The sequence below is a fragment of the Lepidochelys olivacea genome, assembly GCF_965140295.1.
Source record: "Lepidochelys olivacea isolate rLepOli2 genome assembly, chromosome: 4".
NCBI lineage: Eukaryota > Metazoa > Chordata > Testudines > Cheloniidae > Lepidochelys > Lepidochelys olivacea.
The window spans coordinates 100,279,463-100,303,568 of record NC_140414.1 but is presented as its reverse complement, the minus strand read 5'-3'; the positions used below and the strand labels follow the sequence as shown (position 1 = coordinate 100,303,568).

Genomic DNA, 24,106 nt, shown 5'->3' with positions numbered 1-24,106 from the left:
GTGTTTAATAATGGCGCAATGGCTTTCTGAGCTAAGGCTGTTGTAATCACAGAAAAACTCCTTTGTGGAGTTTGCAGGACTGACTCTGACCAGAGCCCTTGTTGGAGTCTGGGTGTGATCTTTGGTAAGTTCAGTTGCATGTGTGTAGGTTCTTTTATTGTTTTTAATAGGATTTCTGTACAATGCTTTCACCTTAAGAATAAATTTGCTTGCTTATAAAGGACTTTGGGGCAACTTATAACTGCTGGCAATTATGCTGTTCATAGCCTTGAGGAGAAAGCAAAGTGCAGATGCTGGCTTGCTGTGGACATCACAACACAGTCAGGGAACTGTGCAGCCTGGAAAAAACCTTGTTGAGGAGGGAATGAAATGTGGGTCACTGCCCAAGAGAGGTGACTGCTGAGGAACCAGGAGCCTAGAGTCAGTGCTCCTGAGAGACCATGGAGGGGAATACAAGTGCAGTTGCCCTGAACTTTGATATATGTTTTCAGAAGTGCCTTGTTGTGGGAGAGATGACAAGGCAGGCAAACCAAGGAGAGGATTCCGGGCGAGTGGGATGAATGGAAGAAAACACGGAAAAGAGCCCAGGGGGAAAACAAAATATCAGCTGAATAATTGTAATATAACACACTTGGAACAAGTTAGGTCTATAATAGTTTAAAGATGTTACATAACTGATACAGGGCAAGATAGTGACTTGCCCTTTTATGTCATGAATGGGAAAAAGGGAATAGAAGGACAGACCCACTCCCTCACCCTGTGAAGGGTTCTATGGGTCTACATGTGTGGAGAATGCCCTGCCCCTACTTTCTTCCCTCCATCTTGCCCCATATGCCAACCTGCACAGCTGAGCTAGCATGAGGATGGCATAGCGGTAAAACTTACTGACCTTCTGAATCAAGGTGGGGGAGACCAGGGAAGGAATTATTATCATCTGTATCACTGTTCTTTTCCTGGGTTGCTCCTGGGTGGAGTAGCTATATGGCCCCTTACACGGGGTGAAACAAGTCTCAGTCATATCCACAATCTTGTCAGAAATTGCAAAGACTTTAAACACAATTACAATTTGAAGTGTCTCTGTTTTCTGAAAAATCACTCTGCCAATAAGGCACTGTGGAGCTTTGCTTATTGTCCTTGAATGATTTCCAGTTCAAAAATCATCAGTGTATAAGGAAAAAGGTGGGAGGGAGGAGACTGGGGGGCCTGTAACTGCTAATCATGCAGACTGACCTGGGATCAACTGGATCTAAGAGTCTAATTTATTTCCTGACAGCTACTATCACCAGCAGTTGTGGTTCCACAGGTCAAATTAGGCCATCGGTTATATTTGTGCAACCCCTTTGTCTTTAAATGTTGCCTTCAAAACAAAGCCTGACTCTCCATTTGCCTGTGCTTTGTGTAGTCAGCTACAGCAATTCAAAGTGGATGCAAAATGCTACCAAGTCAGAATGACAGGCAGCCTTTGGCACTAACTCTGCACTTGTGTAAATGATCACACAAAACACAGTGCAGTGGAGAACTTCCCCACCGCCCTCAAGTGACTTCAATGGGCTGCACAAGTTTAATTGAAACTGAGTAAATAATTCTTTTGAAGACACATAAGAAAAGAACAGGCACCAGCTCCCTCTCCTAGAGCTACCTCTGCAGCATTAACAGGAGTAAAAAGTAGTCACTAGGTGAGTGAAGTCAACAGATGATGTTTTCAATATACAACAGGAGCAGATCAGGAGAGTGAGAAGGTGGCATTTTAAATATTCACTTTTCACAGTAGAACTGCAAACAAGAAATATGTCAAAGTAACATTACTGTCAAACCCACCAGAGCAGGAAAATTTCACACAGCCGCAGAACACTTACCACCCCAACAAATTTAGGTTAAAAAGGAAGAAAAACTACTAGAAGATTTTGAAGGAAAACAGGAATTCCAGCAAGGGAACCAAGCCAGCTACTTATATTATCTTACATTTTAGCTCTGAATACGAGTTCTAGACATAGTCGTATATTTGCTAACACCTTGCTAACACCTTGCATGCAGCATTTATCACCGTTCAAATACAACTTAATGCATAAAATATAATACAACAAAATTAATAATCTGTTGCTGAATAGTTCACTGCTGTGCAACATTGGACCCAATTCTATGGATCCGTGAGAAAGGATGTCAGAGGGGGGCCCTTCACATGCAACTCACTCCCTTTCTCTGCCACCTCCAAAGCATTCTTATCTTTCCTCATCTGCACGGAAAGACTGCTATTCGTGAGGATCCATAATATATTCTCTGGCTGCATTACTTTCCTACAGAGCCCCTCTGCACAGCTGACTGACACTTTCAAGAGGTTTTTGGGTTCAACAGCCAGTACTGAAGGCTGTGCTAAAGAGAGGTAGGAAGAGAAAGACCAGAGAAAGATCCTGCCTCTGGTGTTGGCTTTATATCTGCACTGATCTTAGTGGATTCATGAATTCTAGAAGATGAAACCGCTACCGATTTCATTCCCTGTTTCCTGAAGGACCTGTAATTTCTCTACAAGAGGGAGAAGTGTGGCTCCTAAAATTTGATGAATAAGTGTGGCAGTTCCTACGATCTAAATCAGACCCAACATCCTTCTAGCCCAGTATCCTGTCTGCAGTGCTGGCCACAACCAGATGATTGAAGGTCATAGTGTGTGTAGAAACTAATAGTTTACTTCTATACCACCCAGCAGAACAGTATTTTAGATTTATAAAATGGTATACTCCTGTACTGCAGCATCTCTCTCCAGATGATTATTTAATCTCTCTTGTTTTGGTACAGAAAGTTACATTTAACAATTCTATCACTTCTTCCATTAGTTTTTTATCAAACCTTTTGCCTTTCAGTGCCACATTGTTAAAATAAAAATGGTTTACTGCTTTCTCTTTGAAATGAAACGAGTGATAAAATAGCCATGCAAACTAAAACCGATTTAATCTATGGCCACAGCAAAATGTTTGTTCATTCACACTTAGCCTCAAATTATACCTAGGGTTCAATGACCATGACATATGTTAGCCATTTGATTAGACACTGAACTCTTTAGAACTCTGCTCTCCCATAACTTGAATAAAGAGCTAGCCTGCCTAATTATTTAAAGCTTACCTCAATTTTTCTCCATCTCTTTTCAACTGTGGCACAAATATTATTCTCCAGCACTGTGACATAATTCAAAACGGAGAAAATAATGAATAGTGATGGATGACCATCAGACAGCCAGATTGTGAATGGTTGAGCAATTACTCAGCTGAGTAGTGCCAATGAAAAAAATCAATCAATAATAAAAAGTAACTGCACTAAGAAAATCAGGAACAGTCACTACATGCTATTTAAATAAGACAACTCCTGAGATCTTTCACAATTTCAAACAGCAAATGAAAAAACATGCATAGTCAGCATTCAAGTACAGCTAGGCACTTGACTTTTTGTTGGAAGGCCTTGAGAAAAGGAAACAGACCATGCTCTCTGATGTTCTACGTGGATGTAACTAATTCTGCAAAAGTTATTGCACAGGTTGTAAACCAGCTGTTGCATCTGGAACAACAACATCGATTCTAAGGCCTAACTACAATCATTGTGATGGAAACCATGTGTCATTCCAGCATGCTGAGGAGTACAGTGACTTCAAAGAGTAAGTAAAATCCAACAAAAAAGGAAACTGTTTCTTAATGTTTTTCTAGTAGTCTCATAACTGATTTTCTATTCCACAATACAAGGGTGTATTAAAGAGTAATGTGCAGCAAAGTGGGTCTGACATGCTAGTGGCGATGTGCTAACTGGAGCGTATTTTATATGGAAAACAGGAAATTAAGAGTAAAAATGTCCTGATTCTTTATGGGACAAATACAAATGCAACCATATTTCCCTAAACCAAATGTCCAAGAAATAGCATAAGACTTGCTTCAGCCAAAGTCTGAGATGAAGATTCAGCAAAGGTCTGCAGTGCAGCTTGCTTCAAACAAGTTGCAGAGATGAAGAAGAAAACCCATTTGATTCATATCAGCTCAGTTCTGTCTAGAGGTCATTGCCCTCTTGGGTTGATTCTGGCTGAAGACTTAAACAGAAAGAAAGCGTTTTCAGCAAGAGATTTCCAGAAAAATAGAGGAATTTTTTTTATTCTTCTTCAGGAAAGTTAAAGAAAATATACTGGCATTCTGTCCTTATCAATAAGGAGAGATATTACTAAATTCCAGACACAGTTTGGTGTGGGGATAAAAGGGTTAGGCGATCAAGGCAGTCAAATACATAATAGTGAAAATATGATCTAAGAGGCAGGAATGCATGTAATAAAGCTGTCAGCATTAGCTGTTTTATCACCAGCATACTGTCCCTGAGCACTTATTTTCTCTCTCTCTCTCTCTCTCTCTCTCTCTCTCACACACACACACACACACACACACACACACACACACCTCTACCTGCATGTCAAACAAGGGCTTTTAAGCAAGATCTCCAGTATTAAAATATTGAGCAGACTTTCATTTATAGCTACTCTAACAAAAGTTCTAAAATGTAGCTGCTCTCTTTGGTAAGTTATTTTAAAGCCCCCTGTTTTTAAAACTATGGGAACTGTTTCAGGCTCAGCAATGGATTCATCAGCAACAGATACCCATGCCTGGGACTGAAGCTGAAATTAAATTATTTGTTTCAGCAAACACTTTTGGTTATTTCCTTAGGACCCTAAGGGCACATCTGGGAAGCCCAATGAGTTGCAATAGATTTTGACCTATAAATCTGACATTTTTGATATTGTGTTGATGGGGAGGAGAGGCAGCCGGGGCTTATAGGAACTTTATTGAACAGAACACAGTTTCATCAACGGCTGGAAACTTTAAACCAATCAGATCATTCCCATTAACAGATCTTACTATAGGCTGTCATGTGAACATATGCCAGACTAATGGAAATAATACTGCAATGACATGTTTACAAGAGGTGTATAGAAAAAAGTATGTGTGACTCCCTAAATTGTAATAATACAGCAGATAAATTCATATTCTTTGTTGTTACATCTGGTGTACATACTAATCTGGGTCATTATGAATGTGAAAAACAGATAAGTGGTTGTATAAATAAATAATAAGAGTTATTTTGACTCTTCTGTATAATTAGAGACTACTAATAAATATCATGCCAGTTAATTATTTGTCTACCTGAAATATTTATTAGGGTACTTCCTGCAGTTATGGCACGTGAGAGTTTGGATTTTATTTATTTGTTTTAAAACACACAGGAGTTCCCTTGCTGAACCTCTGACTTCTTGAGTTACACCCACTATAATGTAACTAGAGAGACTCAAGCAGCCCAATCATCCATAATTGAGCAGAAGGCACAAAGATGTGGGTGCAAATTTTAAGGGAACAAATTGCACAAATTCAATTATGCTGTAAAATCTCAAAAATGCTTCAAAATTCATTCTGAACTAACCTCTATTAAAATGAGATTTGATCTATGATGTACAGAGATATTTATTGATACTTCAAAAAACTGAAACCTCAATAAATTATTTTATGCCAAACCAACAAAAAAGCAAAAAAACCCAAAACTGTTTGAATTAAAATGTCACTGATGCACTTTCCACAGCATCTAAAACAAAACATGGTAATAAGAACGTGTAAGACTCAACCAAAAGTAATAAGCAAAGAAAAAGAAATCAAAATATAGTGTACTCACTGTAAGCATCTATGGTGCACAAATGCAACTACAATGAGAAATCACTACTTCTTGACCAGTGTAGTTTGTGTACATGATGGCATAAACACAGGCTTTCTTCTAAGGATCTCAAAGTGTATGTTAAATGTTAGTTAGGCAAGATGAACTGTAAAGTAACTATTGCATGATAATGTGAAAACTTAATAGAGAGAAATTAAGTTTGGTACAATGATTCTCACAGTTGAAACACAACATCACAAGGCAATATTTGCACAGGAAGGCTAGGGAGTAGTCATAATGGACAGGGGTATTTTTGATATATTACTGTCTAATTGACAATGTAGGGGATAGCTCAGAAAGTATTACAAATGGTACAAGAAATTAAAAATAGTGAGTCTGTCCTACAGATCACCAGAGAGAGGAGCTGATCTGAAATCACACAAAAAATTACCACAGTGCAGCCAAGTAGCCTGTCTGTGTGGGGAGTAAGTTGGATAGAAGAAGGAGAGAGGAGTGAAGGCTATGAAGAGGGCCATATGGTATTGTATAGCATTAGCAGAATTTGGTACTTATGCGCAACAGCATTAGAACATGGTTAAGAAAAGGCAGAAGGATGAGAATTGGAAACTCATCGTGTATCTGGGCCTAAGTTCTATGCTGCTAGAACCTGTGCCTCAGCAGAATTTACTGCTGTAACCAGGGCATTGGTCATTCAAAATGCTCTTAGCCATATCTTGTGTGGCTACTGTATGATGCCAAAGACTAGACAGAATTGTACCAGTACTGTACATGGAAAATATTTACTCAAGCACCTGGTGTCTGTAGATACTCACAGCCATAGGCACAAGAGAATGATTATCATGTCCACATCATTTAAAATTTGTGTAGAACTTTAGTAAATTAAATCCTGGAAACCAACATCTACAAAATGGTGCAATCAACGACAAATTCTACCAAATATCTCACATACACTTAAGCCTCTTTTTTCATGCAAGTATAAGTGTGTTCATCAGGTAGCACTGGGGGACGAAGGCTAAAATCAGAAAGGTAATTGGTTTCCTCTTCATAATATACATTCTTCTTTCAAACTAGTTCAGAAACAGAGGATCATGTGACATAACACTTCAGTGTTATATTCTGTTACAAAGAAGCTGTTTCTGACTATATTGTGTTGTAGGAGCAGACTAAATAATAGAAGGACACCACAAGTTTCTAAAATAAGTTAATTATAAATATTGTCATGAATTATTCCTTCCAATTTTGGTGGTTTTACAATAATGTTTTTAAAATATTACAACCCCGCACCCCTGCCCTCCCCCTTTTGCTTTGCAGAGTAGACTAATTGCTTATACAGTGGAAACAATGAAACTGATGATATACAAACTGTTGTCAAAATGTACAGACTAGAAAAGAGACAAAAGTTATTTTGTTTTAATCTCTTTAGGGTAGTAATATAATGTGTTACATGTAACAATACGTGTATATATGGAAGAGGTGCAATTTCTTCAATTGTGTGATCTTTACATCTGTGTACCACTAAGTTACAGAAGGTTTTGAAAAATTGTCCAATTTTATTGAATTCACATATTTTACACCACTGAGCACAACTGGCATGCTACATGCAGCTCAGCTTGGTGTATCTTGTGGTCAATGATCAGCCCATTTTCCTGGGCGCTAAATACCAAAAGCACTTTAATAGGCTTTAGAAGATAAGGTACTACCATCCTTTTTCAGCGGCTATAACAACATCTTATCAATTCAAATATGGATTGTACACTTCAAAGCTACAAAGTATTTTTTTTAGAAAGCATCCTCCAAACATCGCTCTAACTGCAGCATATTAGCCCCCAAACCTGGAGATTTACTGGCTGAAAAAGCTGTAGAATTTTGGGTGTTTAACTTGAAATAAGTAATTGAAAGAGAAATCTGCCTCCCTGGTAACTCCTTCCTAACAGAAGTGAAGTCTGCCACTCACTGCATAGCAGAGGCTGACAAAAAAGCCAACAGATGCCGTGAGAGTACAGAGTGGAGCCTTGTCTTCAACCCAGCACCTTAGAGTCTTCCTTCACATTGAAATCAACCTAGCCCAGGAGCAGAGATATCCTCTTTATCTAATCATGGCCTGGTGTATGGAGTGACAATGAATGAGATGTTTGAGTAAGGAGATGGAGAATGGAGAAACTAAGAGAGGAAAACTAAGCATTTTATTGGTTTTAGGAAGAAGGAAAGAGAGAAAAAGGGGCATGAAAGAAGAACAGTGGCAGATAAAGAGAGAGAAAAGGTAATAACAGCTAAAAAAAATCAAGATTGTTATATTTTGTTTTATTTACGCCAGATAAAACATTATGGGAGACATTACAGCAACTCAGATAAAGTTGTGTAAATATTCTTGCAATGTAATGTCCCTGGGTGGGTCATTGGCAGCGGGGATCAAACCTGTGACCTTTGGACCTGAAACAATGAGCCTCTGTTGTCTGCACTGAAAGAGCCACCTCTCTTAGGTAAAGTTATAGCAGGCTTATCAACCTCAGCCACCAATGGAGGGAGACAAAGCACCACAGAATAGATGTGGGTTACATACTTGTGAAACAGTGTTGCCCGCTGTCAGGTTGCTAACACAGTCCTCTGCATTTTCCCAGTTTTATACTTTTTATTATAACAACGTATGTTCCCCCCCCCTTTTTTTTTTTACAACTGCACATTTTTAGATGTATATTTCTCTATTTCACTGAGGATGTAAAAGTTTGATTGAATTATATATTTATGTAAAGTTATGCAAGAAACCCAAAAGACAAAGGCTTATGGATGATCAATAAACCAGGCCACATGAGAGAAAATAAAGCCAGTAATAAACTTCCACACTGTACTTATTTGCTCATATTTGAAGCTCTTAATGTAATTTTCAAAGTAATATATCTTTAGCACCCAATGTTCCACTTATGACTAAGTGATATGCAAAGAAAGTGAAATATTTTATTGAAAAAGATTCTTACCTGTAAAATATCACCAGTTTGGAAAATGAAAGGTTTTGAAATTAAATGACCTTTATTTGGCATAAGTATCTGAATTCTAGCAAAATCACCTTCCCTAATAAATGTGCAACACTTGATAGGAAAGAGAATTCTATGAATATTTACAGGAACTAATTGAATATGAAACACTGGTGTTAAGAACACGATGTGGAATTTGATGCCTTACGGATGTCTTTCTAAACTTCTGGTTACAGTTCTTCCATATCTGTGATATTTAGTTCTCTCTTGATTTTAAAAATGTATGGGGAACAAAAGGGCTTTGATTTTTTTTTGGTGGGGTGAGGGGTGGATTTGTCTGTCTCCAGCATCAGTAGTTTCTCCGTTCATAATAAGCTTTATTTTTTATGAAATGCATGATAACTGACTCAAAGCCATACACCATTAGTACATTTCAGAAACCAAAGAGGATGGTGATTTTAATGTATTTCATATAAATAAGTGAAGCTATAGTTGACATGGGCCAAATTGCAACACTCTCTCCACCTGTCTTTACACTGGTCAGCAGTTACTCACATGAACAGTTGCACTGACTTCAATGGGAGTACTCTAGTTAGTAACTGCTCAACAGTACGAGTAAGAAGATCACAGTCTGGGCCCAAAGTAGAAAAGGTACAACGTTAACACAGGCGATTTCTTCAGGGCCAGACTGTAATACTCTTACTCCACTAACTAGCACCTTGCTCCACTAAGTAGCCCTACTGACTGCAGTGGGACTGCTCGTGGTGTGAAATAGTATAGAACTGGTAGCAAGCACCTATCACAATCTGGCCCAATAAGAGCACTGAAAGATGAACAAATACAGAATGGGGAGGAAGAGATATTAAAGACATGTAGTCTGAGGCTAGAAGGGACACCAGGCCATCTATTCTGACCTCCTGTATATTACAGGCACCAACACTACACCCAGCATCTGCACACTAAACCCAACAACTGAAATTAGATTGCTGTCCACTGATGCTGGTGTCTGATGGAAGAGGCTACTATTTGCTACACCCTTGGACAGGTGGCTGCTTAGCCACATATGCCATTGCCACAGTGAACTGTTTCAGGGACTGCCAATGGAAACTAGGTGTCGGGAGAGGAGGTGAAAGGAGGCCACAATAGGCAGACAGATGGGGTTGCAGAAGCTTGCTACAGGGAGCGTGGAGATCTGATAGCTTTCCACTACCCCATTGCTCCTCTGCTCTCCCCTCTCAGAGGCTTTTCACTTATTCTTTCCCATATAGCCCAGTCAGAGACAGTGACTCCCCAACAGTATCTGCAGTTCATGCCAGAGGCCTTGGGCTTGTAAGGCTGTTAGGGTAGAACATATATCCTTGGCCATAGGTCATACTGTCTACTTTAGGTTTTTCTAAGGCACCTATTACCTTGGTATGTAAGCAACGCATACATTTCCTGCTTTTTGAGAGCTTGTGTTTAGATAAAAAGAACAGGAGTACTTGTGGCACCTTAGAGACTAACAAATTTATTAGAGCATAAGCTTTCGTGGGCTACAGCCCACTTCATCAAATTCATAGAATGGAACATATATATATATACACAGATAAGTTGGAAGTTACCATACAAACTGTGAGAGGCTAATTAGTTAAGATGCGCTATTATCAGCAGGAGAAAAAAACTTTTGTAGTGATAATCAAGTTGGCCCATTTAGACAGTTGACAAGAAGGTGTGAGGATACTTAACTTAAGGAAATAGATTCAATATGTGTAATGACCCAGCGACTCCCAGTCTCTATTCAAACCCAAGTTAATCGTATCTAGTTTGCATATTAATTCAAGCTCAGCAGTTTCTCGTTGGAGTCTGTTTTTGAAGCTTTTCTGTTGCAAAATTGCCACCCTTAAATCTTTTACTGAGTGGCCAGAAAAGTTGAAGTGTTTTCCTACTGGTTTTTGAATGTTATGGTTCCTGATGTCAGATTTGTGTCCATTTATTTGCATAGAGACTGTCCATTTTGGCCAATGTACATGGCAATTGCTGGCAAGTACAGAGAATCTTCAGCTTCTGTCATAATGGTATCATAATTCAATTTAAAAACATAATACAAATGTTCTTTAACACTACAGGGGCACACTATAATTGGATGAAAGTTAGAGGAGTTAAAGGCAATAATTTGAATAAAAGTGGTGGTATTTCTTATTTATCCAAACATATTTTTCAGTCAATCAGGACTTACCATATTGATTGGATCAACTGGGCCAATGCTGTTAACATAGACATCTGTTTCAATTACCGTAGTTCTCACTAAACAAAAGAGCAACCATAATAATTACATATGTAATCAACTCTATATACTGTATGCTGTTAATGTAACTTATTTATTAAAATAAGAATAAAAGTGATCCCTTTATCAAATACAGAAGGAGTAGTCATTGCATAAGATTGGCTTTTGATCACTGTGCACAGAATCACATGGAACATAACTCCCTTTTTTCATTGTCATTAAATTACAGTCATCAACATGAATCTTTGTTTCACACTGGAAAACGTACCTTTGTCTGATACGTTTCGTGACTATATGAAGCAGTGATGGAAAAGGTCAGGTAGAGGAAGAAATTAAAACGATTCATCCTCCAAAATAAAATTTGAATCATAAACAGAAAGAAGAAAATGTTTGGAAAAATCATGTGTAATTTGTCAATTCTTATTGAAGATGTGTAGGAAAAATAAACTGGCTTTTAGCCAGGTTTCTTCAATCTATGTAATTATATTCCAACGAAAGCATACCTGAAGATGCATTAATAATCCTTATCAACTAGATCAATATGTCACTTCACAGACAAAATTTAGAACTCTTAAAATATTTAACATTTCAATGATTTTCATTTCTTAATACAAAGAAGACAGTCTAAAGTGTTCAGCAAAAACTAGCTTCTTTCAAGAGATCATCTTCTAACAGAGGAAGGATAGAATTGCATTCAGTTTATTTTGATAGTTTCTTAAAATACCTGGCTATCTTATAAAGGTCTACTGTCGTATAGGTGTCACAGGATATGCAGGTTTCAGAGTAACAGCCGTGTTAGTCTGTATGCGCAAAAAGAAAAGGAGGACTTGTGGCACCTTAGAGACTAACCAATTTATTTGAGCATAAGCTTTCGTGAGCTACAGCTCACTTCATCGGATGCATACTGTGGAAACCGCAGAAGACATTATATACACAGAGACCATGAACTTCCCCCACCTAATTTATAGGATGGGAATTTGAGAGTGAGAGAGGCCAGGACTCAGCAATAGAAATATTTGTTTTTAAAAACATTGTTACTATGAATTTTTGCTTTTTCCACCTCATATTGCAGAGTGGGTGAAGATATACATGAAGGGAAAAGGACATGTCATGCAGCACCTCACAACAGGGCAGTAAGTGTTAAGTTCTATTTTCTCAGTTCCAAAGAACATTTGAGGTCATGTGACATGGCTGTATGGAGGTGATGAAGGGTTGCTGAGATACTGCGGGCACACTTGTGGTCTCTAGAATGGGCCTCTCCTAGTTTGAGAGAGATCCATGAGATCACTAATTGTTCCTCAGCCTCAAGGGCCTCGTGTGAGGTGCCACACGGTTCCATCTGCCTACCTCCTCCAGTTCAATGTGTTCAGAATGCTGTTAAATGGGCCAGGAGACATGAGGTGAAATCCTGGCTCCACTGAAATAACTGGCAAAGATCCCATTTCAGCGGATCCAGCAAAATAGATCACCTAATCTCAGAATGAGATCAGAGTTTAGATGACATCAGGATGCAGAGTACCCAAGTCAGACAAGACAGAAGTAAAGTTGGCAGGCTAGGGAAAACGTCACAAAGAATCTAAAACATCTAAGAATTAGTGAACACTGTAATAGCTTCTGACTGGGGGAGTATGGCCCCCTTTCATACTGCAGGTTTGCATTTTGAGGGTCCTTGTGAATCTCATGCATGGCCATTTAGTAGCTGGACCCTGTGTCTACGAGTGTCACTTTTTCTTTTGGATTTAGGCAGTGCCTGTATAGAACAGGTAAAAAATAGGGGTGGAGGGAACAGGGACAAGGGCGGGGGGGATGAAAACAGTGAACATTTTTACTTTTTCTCTTGTATTTCACATTGGAAATTCTGAAAATATCAACCATCTCAATCCATGTTTTTGTCACTTTGAGAACGGACCATACAGGGTGTGATGTTGCACTCCATATGTTTTATAGAAATATGCTTATGGTTGTGAATATGAGGTAACTGCAATTTGCTTTATGCAAAAAGTCTCTTGTAACATACCATAACAAAGGTTATAACCTACTGAATATATTCCTCCTATTTGTATGCATGTATCATTCTTGTATCTGAAGCTAGAAATAAAAAGTATAACACTGAGGTCCTATTGTAATTATGCAACGTGTTGGCCATTAATGGTGGCTCAGAATCTTGATGGCTCCCATTGACTAGGACAATTCATTGTAAATGGTTTATTTACCTGCAAACCTTCCTGAGTTCATGTGAGCCAACCCAGGAAGAATGGAGACTAGGGATCTTACAGTGACATGTCACCATGTCACAAGATACTGGAATCCATCTTAATCCTTGTATTTTTCCATTGATGAGACGGGGTTGGGGACAAGCACAGACAAAAGATTCCTGCCTTGTGCCAAAGCTATAAAAGGAGGTGGAGCAGGACAAAGGGGGCTGCCAGTCATGAGAAAACCCCTGGTTACCAAGGACTGTACCAGGGTGAAGGATTGGGCCCAGACTAGGAAGGAGTCTAGTCTGTGAAAAAAGCTTACTAGAACATCTCTGAGGGTGAGATATTACTTGTAATCAGTTTCTTAATGTATTAGGCTTAGACTTGCGTCTTTTGTTTTATTTTGCTTTGTGACTTACTTTGTTCTGGCTGTTATTACTTGAAATCACTTAAATCCTACTTTTTATACTTAATAAAATCACTTTTGTTTATTAATAAACCCAGAGTAAGTGATTAATACCAGGGCGAGCAAACAGCTGTGCATCTCTCTCTATCAGTGTTATAAAGGGTGGACAATTTATGAGTTTACCCTGTGTAAGCTTTAGACAAAGTAAAATGGATGTATTTGGGGTTTGGATCCCATTGGGAACTAGATGATTTGCTGTGCAGTTTTCAGTTAAGTCTGAAACTTTGGGGGCTTAGACCAGACCCTGGGTCTGTGTTGCAGCAGGCTAGTGTGTCTGGCTCAACAAGACAGGATTCTGGAAGTCCCAAGTTGGCAGGAAAAATGGGCTCAGAGGTAATTCCAGCACATCAGGTGACAGTCACAAGGGGGTCTCTGTGACCAAACCCATCACACATGGGACTAAGGATGGAACAACATGGATCACTATAAACTCAGGAGGGCCAAATGAACCTAAAAACCCCCTGAAACAAGCAAACAAAAAGCAAGGCAAGGCATTACCACACTTGCATTTTATTGATTTCCTAATTTATACAGATTAATAATAAAAACCTTCCACAAAGTAATGTCTGTATGTAATTTGGATTTATACAACCTTGTTTCCATCTAGAAGCCAGCAGTTTTATGTTAAGAACAAAATATGGTTTTAGAATGGCATCTTTATGCTCTAGGCATTTCAAAGTACAAACAACAAAGTTAGTAATAATGAATGTATAAATAAAGTGGTTATTAAGCAGTCAGCACAGCTCATGAATATTGGAATGAGAGGGACAGAGAAAGACTGGCTACACAATGGTGTTTTCTCTTATTAAATTTCAAAATTATCATAGGATTCTCAACTTTCATCTGGACAGTCACCAGAAACAGGCAGAAAAGGGAACCCAGTGTCTCCTTGAAAGGATTCTACTTTTAACAGTACAGCACTCCCTCTTGTTCTCAAATGCTGAAATGCTGTGTCAACATCAGGAAGAGACCAAATCCTGCTCTGGTATTTGAACCCCTGAGCTTCAGGCTCAGAGACAAAAATGTTGCTACTATAAATGAGTCAAATTAATTCAACAGCAAACATTCTTCTGTGGGATATTATTACCTTGAAAGTTAAGGATAATCCCAGTCAAGTAACCTTTTTCTGCAAGTCTTGAGACGTTGAAACCAACACCAGATTTTATCAACATAATTGAAGTGGAGTATCGGATGAGTGCATTAATGACTGATTGTGTTTCTTTCTCTGTTAAATGTCTACTGCATTTCAATAAGCATCAGGACAAGAGTTGAAGGTGTAGTCTGTATTTCTTTGTACGGGTCAAATTTTGAGGCCAGTGAAGCACGGGGCTACAAGTTTTCCTGGTTCTGGAGAGAAGTAACAGAGGAAACAATGTGATAACCTATGCTTTATTCAGGGACAAAAGTCTGTGGAGAAAAAAGATTCTCAGAAACAGAAAGGCAATGTGGCTAATGAATAAGGCACACTGGCATGGGAGTCTGGAAACCTAGATTCCAATTCTGGCCCTACCAGTGACCTTGGACAAGTCATTTCACCTTTTTGTGCCTCTGTTTTCCTTCTTGGACTTTGTCTCATCTATTTAGACCAGCAGTTTTCAACCTGTGATCCACAGACCTCTGGGGGGCCCACAGACTATAGCTAAGATTTCCAAAGGGTTCTGCACCCTCCATTTGAAATATTTTAGGGGTCCACAAATGAAAAAACGTTGAAAACCACTGATTTGGAGTGTAAACTCTTCAGAGCAAGGTCACCTCTTTCTGTGTGTTTGTACAAAGTCAGGAACAAAGGAGCCTTGATCCATAAGAACAAAAGAATGGCCATATTGGGTCTTGTTGCTCAAGACCAAAGGTCCATCTAGCCCAGTATCCTGTCTTCCAACAGTGGCCAGTGAGATGTGCCCCAGAGGGAATGAACAGAACAGGTAGTCATCAAGTGATCCATCCCCTGTCACCCAGCTTCTGACAAACAGAGGCTAGGGACACAATCCCCGTCCATCCTGGCTAATCGCCATTGATGGACCTATCCTTCATGAATTTACCTAGTTCTTTTGTGAACCCTTTTATAGTCTTGGCCTTCACAACATCCTCTGGTAAAGAGTTCCATAGGCTGACTATGCTATGTGCTGCTATTAATTTCATTTGGTGACCCCTAGTTCTTGTGTTACGAGAAGCAGTAAATAACACTTCCCTATTACTTTCTACATTTCTGATTTTATAGACCTCTATCATATCCTCTTTTAGTAATCTCTTTTCCAAGCTGAAAAGTCCCAATCTTATTAATCTTTCCTCATACAGAAGCTGTTCCATACCCCTAATCATTCTGTTGTCTTTTTCTGAACCTTTTCCAATCCCAATATCTCTTTTTTTGAGATGGGGTGACCACATCTGCATACAGTAGTCAAAATTTATATAGAAGCAATATGATATTTTCTGTATAATTATCTATCCCTTTCTTAATGATTCCCAACATTCTGTTTGCTTTTTTGACTGCCGCTGCAGCATTGAGTGGATGTTTTCAGAGAACTATCCACCAAGACTCCAAGATCTCCTCCTTGAGTGGCAACAGCTAATTTAGACCCCATCATTTTATATGTATAATTGGGATTATGTTTTCCAATGTGCATTACTTTGCATTTATCAACATTGAATTTCATCTGCCATTTTGTTGCCCAGTCACCCAGTTTTGTGAGATCATTTTGTAGCTCTTCGCAGTCTGCCTGGGACTTAATTATCTAGAGTAGTTTTGTATCATCTGCAAATTTTGCCATCTCACTTTTTCCCCCTTTTTCCAGATCATTTATGAATATGTTGAATAGGACTGGTCCCAGTACAGACGTTTGGGGGACTCCACTATTTACCTCTCTCCATTGTGAAAACTGACCATTTATTCCTACCCTTTGTTCCCTGACTTTTAACCAGTTACCAATCCATGAGAGCACCTTCCCTCTTATCCCATGACAGCTTACTTTGCTTAAGAGCCTTTGATGAGGGACCTTGTCAAAGGCTTTCTGAAAATCTAAGTACACTATATCCATTAGATTCCCCTTGTCCACATGCTTGTTGACCCCCTCAAAGAATTCTAGTAGATTGGTGAGGCATGATTTCCCTTTACAAAAACCATGTTGACTCTTCCCCAACAAATTATGTTCACCTATGTGTCTGACAATTTTGTTCTTTACTATAGTTTCAACCAGTTTGCCCGATACTGAAGTCAAGCTTACCGACCTGTAATTGCTGGGATCATCTCTGGAACCCTTTTTTAAAAATTGGCATCACATTAGCTATCCTCCAGACATTTGGTACAGAAGCTGATTTAAAAGATGTTTATCTCCCCCTTCCCCCCCCCCAGCTGTTCCTCAGATGTTCTTGTCAACTGCTGGAAATGGCCCACCTTGATTATCACTACAAAAGGTTCCCCCCCCCCACCCCCGCTCTCCTGCTGGTAATAGCTCACCTTACCTGATCATTCTCCTTACAGTATGTATGGTAACACCCATTGTTTCATGCTCTCTGTGTATATAAATCTCCCCACTGTATTTTCCACTGAATGCATCCGATGAAGTGAGCTGTAGCTCATGAAAGTTTATGCTCAAATAAATTTGTTAGTCTCTAAGATGCCACAAGTCCTCCTTTTCTTTTTGCAGACTACAGTTAGTAGTTCTGCAATTTCACATTTGAGTTCCTTCAGAACTCTTGGGTGAATACCATCTGGACCTGATGACTTATTACTGTTTATCAATTGGTTCCCAAACCTCCTCTAATGACACCTCAATCTGAGACAGTTCCTCAGATTTGTATTTAAGAAGAATGGCTCACATCCTCATCCATTAAGACTGATGCAAAGAATTCATTTATTTTCTCTGCAATGGCCTTATCGTCCCTGAGTGCTCCTTTAGCATATCGATCGTCCAGTGGCCCCACTGGTTGTTTAGCAGGCTTCCTGCTTCTGATGTACTTTAAAAAAATGCTGTTACTTTTTGAGTCTTTGGCTAGCTGTTCTTCAAATTCTTTTTTGGCCTTTCTAATTCTGTTTTTACACTTCACTTGCCAGAGTTTATGCTCCTTTCTATTTTCCTCACTAGGATTTTACTTTCACATTTTAAAAGATGCTTTTTGCCTCTCACTGCTTCTTTTACTTTGTTGTTTAGCCATGGTGGCACTTTTTGGTTCTCTTACTATGTTTTTTAATTTGGGGTATACATGTAAGTTAAGCCTCTATTAGGTTGTCTTTACAAAGTTTCCATGCAGCTTGCAAGGATTTCACTTTTGGCACTGTACCCTTTAATTTCTATTTAACTAACTTCCTTATTTTTGTGTAGTTCCCCTTTCTGAAATTAAAACTACTGTGTTGGACTTCTGTGGTATTTTTCCCGCCACAGGGATATTAAATTTACTTATACTATGGTCACTATTACCAAGATGTCCAGCTATATTCACCTTTTGGACCAGATCCTGTACTCCATTTAGGACTAAATCTAGAATTGCTTCTCCTTTTGTGGGTTCCGGGATTAGCTGCTCCAAGAAGCAGTCATTTAAGGTGTCAAGAAACTTTATCTCTGCATCTCATCCATGTACATGAGGTGACATGTACCCAGTCACTATGGGGATAGTTGAAATTCCCCATTGTTACTGAGTTTTTTATTTTTATAGTCTCTCTAATCTCCCTGAGCATTTCACAGTCACTATCACCATCCTGGTCAGGTAGTCGGTAGTATATCGCTACTGCTATATTCTTATTATTTGAGCATGAAGTTACTATCCATACAGATTCTATGGTACAGTTTGGTTCATTTAAAATTTTTACTTCATTTGCTTCTACACTTTCTGCCACATATAGTGACACTCCCCAACCAGCATGACCTGTTGTGTCCTCCTGATATATTTTGTACCCTGGTATTACTGTGTTCCATGATTAGATACAAATCAGTAGTAACAGTGACAGGTTTCAGAGTAACAGCCGTGTTAGTCTGTATTCGCAAAAAGAAAAGGAGTACTTGTGGCACCTTAGAGACTAACCAATTTATTTGAGCATGAGCTTTCGTGAGTGCTCAAATAAATTGGTTAGTCTCTAAGGTGCCACAAGTACTCCTTTTCTTTTTAGTAACAGTGAGTTGAGTTAAACCTGTTCCTGAAACGGATTGCATTGTGTTATCTCCAACAGGACTAAAAATACTGGGTAGAAACATTTGAATAAATATTTGCAGATTTCAGGGTAGATTTTTGACACTCAATGTGGAATACCTTCTTCTCAAAGGTATCACATTTAAAATAGCAAAATGAAAAAACAAACAAACATGGAATTGCAGTAATTTGTTACCTATTTGATATTGCCTCTGTCAAGGTTCCTCCCCCACTCTGAACTCTAGGGTACAGATGTGGGGACCTGCATGAAAAACCTCCTAAGCTTATCTTTACCAGCTTAGGTCAAAACTTCCCCAAGGTACAAAATATTCCACCCTTTGTCCTTGGATTGGCCGCTACCACCACCAAACTAATACTGGTTACTGGGGAAGAGCGGTTTGGACACGTCTTTCCCCCCAAAATACTTCCCAAAACCTTGCACTCCACTTCCTGGACAAGGTTTGGTAAAAAGCCTCACCAATTTGCCTAGGTGACTACAGACCCAGACCCTTGGATCTTAAGAACAATGAACAATCCTCCCAACACTTGCACCCCCCCTTTTCTGGGAGATGTTGGATAAAAAGCCTCACCAATTTGCATAGGTGACCACAGACCCAAACCCTTGGATCTGAGAACAATGAAAAAGCATTCAGTTTTCTTACAAGAAGACTTTTAATAAAAATAGAAGTAAATAGAAATAAAGAAATCCCCCCTGTAAAATCAGGATGGTAGAGACCTTACAGGGTAATTAGATTCAAAACATAGAGAACCCCTATAAGCAAAACCTTAAGTTACAAAAAAGATACACAGACAGAAATAGTTATTCTATTCAGCACAGTTCTTTTCTCAGCCATTTAAAGAAATCATAATCTAACACGTACCTAGCTAGATTACTTACTAAAAGTTCTAAGACTCAATTCCTGGTCTATCCCTGGCCAAGACAGAATATAGACAGACACACAGACCCTTTGTTTCTCTCCCTCCTCCCAGCTTTTGAAAGTATCTTGTCTCCTCATTGGTCATTTTGGTCAGGTGCCAGCGAGGTTACCTTTAGCTTCTTAACCCTTTACAGGTGAGAGGAGCTTTCCCCTGGCCAGGAGGGATTTCAAAGGGGTTTACCCTTCCCTTTATATTTATGACAGCCTCAAAAGTTAAATACTTTACATAGTACAAAAAACAGATATATATATATATATACAATTTCTATTGTACTTGCTATAAAAAAGTGGAAATTTATTTTCACATATTCCATTTTATTTACATTCTGTTTGTCTAGCTTGATACATTAATTCATGAACAGTTGACTTTTAAACAGCTACTTGCCACCATTTCATTAAAGCCCATGCAATGTCTGCATTCTCTGGTTCATATTTTCTATTTACGATAATGTGAGATGAACTTACCTCCAATATCTGGCCGAAGTTTACTGTCATAGCCTTGAAGTAAGGAATCCAGTATGTGAGTGACATCTCCACCATGTATCTTTGGTGCAAGTACCCATGTTTTGTTCACTGTTAGATCTTCATCATCCTCATCATCTGCTTTATCAGCACTAAGGGTGGTTCAATGAAACATGAGGGAAGAAAAACAGTGAAACAAAATACACTCTGCAGGAAGAATGAAATGACAAAAAGAGTAAACATGGTAACCTAATTATTATGTAGAATAAAGATTTGAACATATTCTGATGCCAGCACATAGTTACACCTAATTGATATATTTTATTGCTTATTTTTTTCGGCAGCAGAGAGCACCTAGTATCTCATCCACCTGAGGAATGTGTCAAGAAGAGAGTTTGCCATTCAGATACAATAACTCAGATCACAAATAGAGTGAAGTTGAATGAAATCTTGACAGCAATTTTACCTTTATTTTGAGCTTTTTCTTAAGCTTTTCCCAATTCAACAGCTGTATTTAAATCACTATGTTAATTTTTCTAAGGGATGGTGAATCATGAGAGTAGGTGTCCCTCAGAAATCAAAACCATCACCTTAATGTCTCCAACTCTCCTAGTGCCCAGTGACGAGATTCCCAAACCAAGATTTCCCATACGGTAATACTTTGTTCTAGCCTCAGAATATTCTAAAACAGAACACATTTATTTTACTTAGTCCAAACAATGAGCAAGGATTCCTAATGCATACATTCTTTTATGACTAAATGTTCATAGTTAGGAGCTAAAAGTTGTGTGTCATTAGTTTATTTACATTTAAACAGACAGCAGCAAGAGTGCTATATTATTCCTTTTAGTTCAAATTATTTGTTATCAGGACATTTTATTAAGATGGAAGAAATACACAAGGAAAACAATTACATGCCCATTTATTATCTACCTTTCAATTAGATAAGAAGCCATTTATAATTTATCACTGATTCAGAAGAAAAATGGTAGTGGCTTAAATGTGTGTCTATAGATCCACTCAGATGATCTCCAAAACACCAGCGAATGCCTGGAAGTAATTTTCATCTCCATTTGAATCAAATGAGTGTGGACTTAAATATTTCTCCATTGCTAATGTTTGCAATCTACGTTACTCATCCCCAAGGAAATTGCTGTGGGCTTCTAATCAAAGTGCATCAAACTGATAGTAGTAACTATGCAGTGTTGTTGTAGCCATGTTGATCCTAAGATATTAGAGAGACAAGGTGGGTGAAGTAATACCTTTTATTGGAAGAGCTCTGTGTAAGCTTGAAAGTTTGTCTCGCTTATCAACAGAAATTGGTTCAATAAAACATATTACTGCACCCACCTTGTCTCAGCAGTAACTATGGGAGTCATACAGTGTACCTTGACAAAGAGACAATGGCTAGCATTAATTATAATACAGCATATGGAACCCATAAAAGTCATAGTTTCAATGCTAAGATAAGCAAAGGTATTTAGGCAACAAAAAGGAGTTATATTATTATCCTTGGAAGAAGTTGCACATCAATACTGTTTAAAAAAATTACTGCTTTCCATTGTACTCTGAGGGTAAGATTTTTCAGAAGTGCCTAAGAGTGCATCTACAATGCATTTTAAAACCCACGGAAGCAAGTCTCAGAGACCAGGCCTTCAGACATGGGTTCATGGGGTTTTTGTCAACAGAGTTGACCTTACAGTTTGGGCTGGAGCTCAGTCTCTGAAACCCACCACGCTGCCTGAGCTTCCGAGCCAGAGCTCCAGCCCAAGCCTGAAATCTACACAGCTGTTTTTAATATTGAGGCAGGGGCCTTTACGCCCAAGCTCTGAGAATCATTGCTGCAGGTTTTAAAAGGTAGCGTAGATATATCCTAGTGACTAATGATCACAAGCGTCACTGAAAGTCACTTAGGTGATTTAAAAAATACCATATTTAGTTTTAAAAGATTTTACTTTTCTATAGTGAATTAATGCCATTAAGATGTGTTATTATAAATGATGACCAACAGATTACAAAAGTCAATGCATATTTTTAATCATTAAAGGGAATTTTCGAAGTTCATAAGTCCTAAATGTCTAAACTAACTTAAAAGTATTCTGCACATATAAATCAAGTCCTCTTGATTATATTCCATCAAAATAGAATCAAAAAGAAAAAGTTCTACATGGAGAGAACATTAAGCCTATAGAGTCAAGTATCCAAACAAGTCAAGAAATGACACTGCAAGAATATGAATGCTCAGACTTAACTCTGCTCCTTTGTATAGATATCCCAAATTAGTCTTTAATCAGACGATCTCCTACCATTTCTCAAAATACATAATTAGGGCTGGTTGAAAAAATTCTATCAAAAATGTTTTTTTCCAATTGAAAATTGGGATTAAAACTAAACTATTTTTTTTCACAGAAAGTGTTGGCTTTCGGACGATGATTAATGTTAGCTTGGTTCCGTGTCTCACTTTGGGAGGCGGAAAGACCTTTTTGCTCATTTAGTGCCCCTAGAGGGAAGACTGGGCTGCTAGGGCTATGTGCTGGATGTCCAGGTGGTCAGGGGGAGCCCCGCACTGCTCTCTTCTCCTCCCTCTCCCTGCTACAACTACTGTGGCTGCTCAGTCTGTTCCTGGGGGGTCCCACTGCACTACATGTTGCTGCTGCGGTTGTGAGGACAAGGCCATAGAATGTTCATGGTGTTTGGCTTGCTGCCAAAATTAAGCAGGCACAAAAGGGAAATTGCTATTTTCAGTGGTTTAGAATTGAGCCACAGCTGAATGGATTTTCATGGAATGAGCAAAAGGCACCTCTCTGATCTCAACGCTTGCCTCCTGGGAAAAATCAAAAGGCCTACAGCAAACAACAGAGGTGTTAATAACTATGCAAAAAGTTGTAAGAATCTTTTATAATAGAAAGTGTTAGGCAACCTAGATACAGGGGTCACTGCCAGCCCCCCCTGCAATAGTGTGGAAATCACTTAAGTGTTATGCAATGCCTTTCAAGTCTAAGGAACTAAACATCTCTATAGTACTGTACAGACATGATACAATATCAGCTATTAATTATTTAAAGATTCCCATTAGTGGAATTCCATACCGAACACTAAAATGAATAATAACAGAAGTCTCACAACTGTACATGCATCTTTTCAGAACTACCAATTGCTATTATTTTATGTTTTGTCCCTGTTTATACCTGCTTGGTTACTCTAATCACTGCTTAAATTTAGTAAAAGTATAGGGGCTCTGTACTCTCTTTGCTTTTCCCATTGAGGATAATGAGTAGTTAGACTGAATTTACAACAAATGTACATTGGATGGAGATATCACTGCTGTGGAGCAGGCCTTTTCTTCTTTTTTTATTTAAAGGTTCCAGCCCTGCAAATGTGACTCCGTGCAGACAGAACCTACACCTACCAATGACTCAAAACCAGCAGGGCTCCATGCAGGTGCAGGGATCTGCTCGAGTGGAGCCTCTTTAAGCATCAGTGCTTTTTCATTAAATTCTGAAGGAAGAGATGATGTGAATGGGATCATGTCCCCTTTTAGTGACCTTCCCACACCAATGTTAAGAGCCACCGACTCATAGCTAAAGGAGTTATATCTTTAGGTCAAGTGGTAAGGATATAACCAAAAGGTCTGACTGATTCTAGCACTTTTCTAAATTATAGTACTTTGATGTACTCTGCCATAGACTCACCTCTTTTATACATTAAACACAGGATAGAATATATTTTTTTTTATTATTTCACTATCCCCCCAACCAATGGGAACATTCCCTCCCCTCAACTTTCAAAACTCTATATTACAAATACAAATATAACTTTTTATAAGCTACTAACATCAACATTCATCAGTAATATGGTACTAGGAAAACAGATGGAAGAATTCCATCCTGGCATCCTTCAGTTTTTTCAAATTCACTTAAATAAGTCCAATGAGTATGATTCTTATTAGATGTCACATTTCTTATTTTGATTATTGGTCCAGGGTCTATATTTTAAAAACGCTCAAT

The 24,106-nt window shown here is 38.6% G+C and overlaps 1 protein-coding gene across 5 annotated transcripts in view; it reads right to left on the bottom strand.

Annotated features, from left to right (window-relative positions):
- Positions 1–24,106, bottom strand: part of GABRG1 (gamma-aminobutyric acid type A receptor subunit gamma1) — an 85,496-nt gene that overhangs the window by 29,128 nt on the left and 32,262 nt on the right. For all 5 annotated transcript variants that reach the window (XM_084625560.1, XM_084625558.1, XM_084625559.1 and 2 more), the window contains exons 2-3: positions 20,103–20,251; positions 10,867–10,934 (exon numbers count right to left, since the gene is read on the bottom strand). In XM_084625560.1, coding sequence (XP_084481686.1) covers positions 10,867–10,934; positions 20,103–20,251 — 217 coding nt within the window. The remainder of the gene's footprint in view (positions 1–10,866; positions 10,935–20,102; positions 20,252–24,106) is intronic.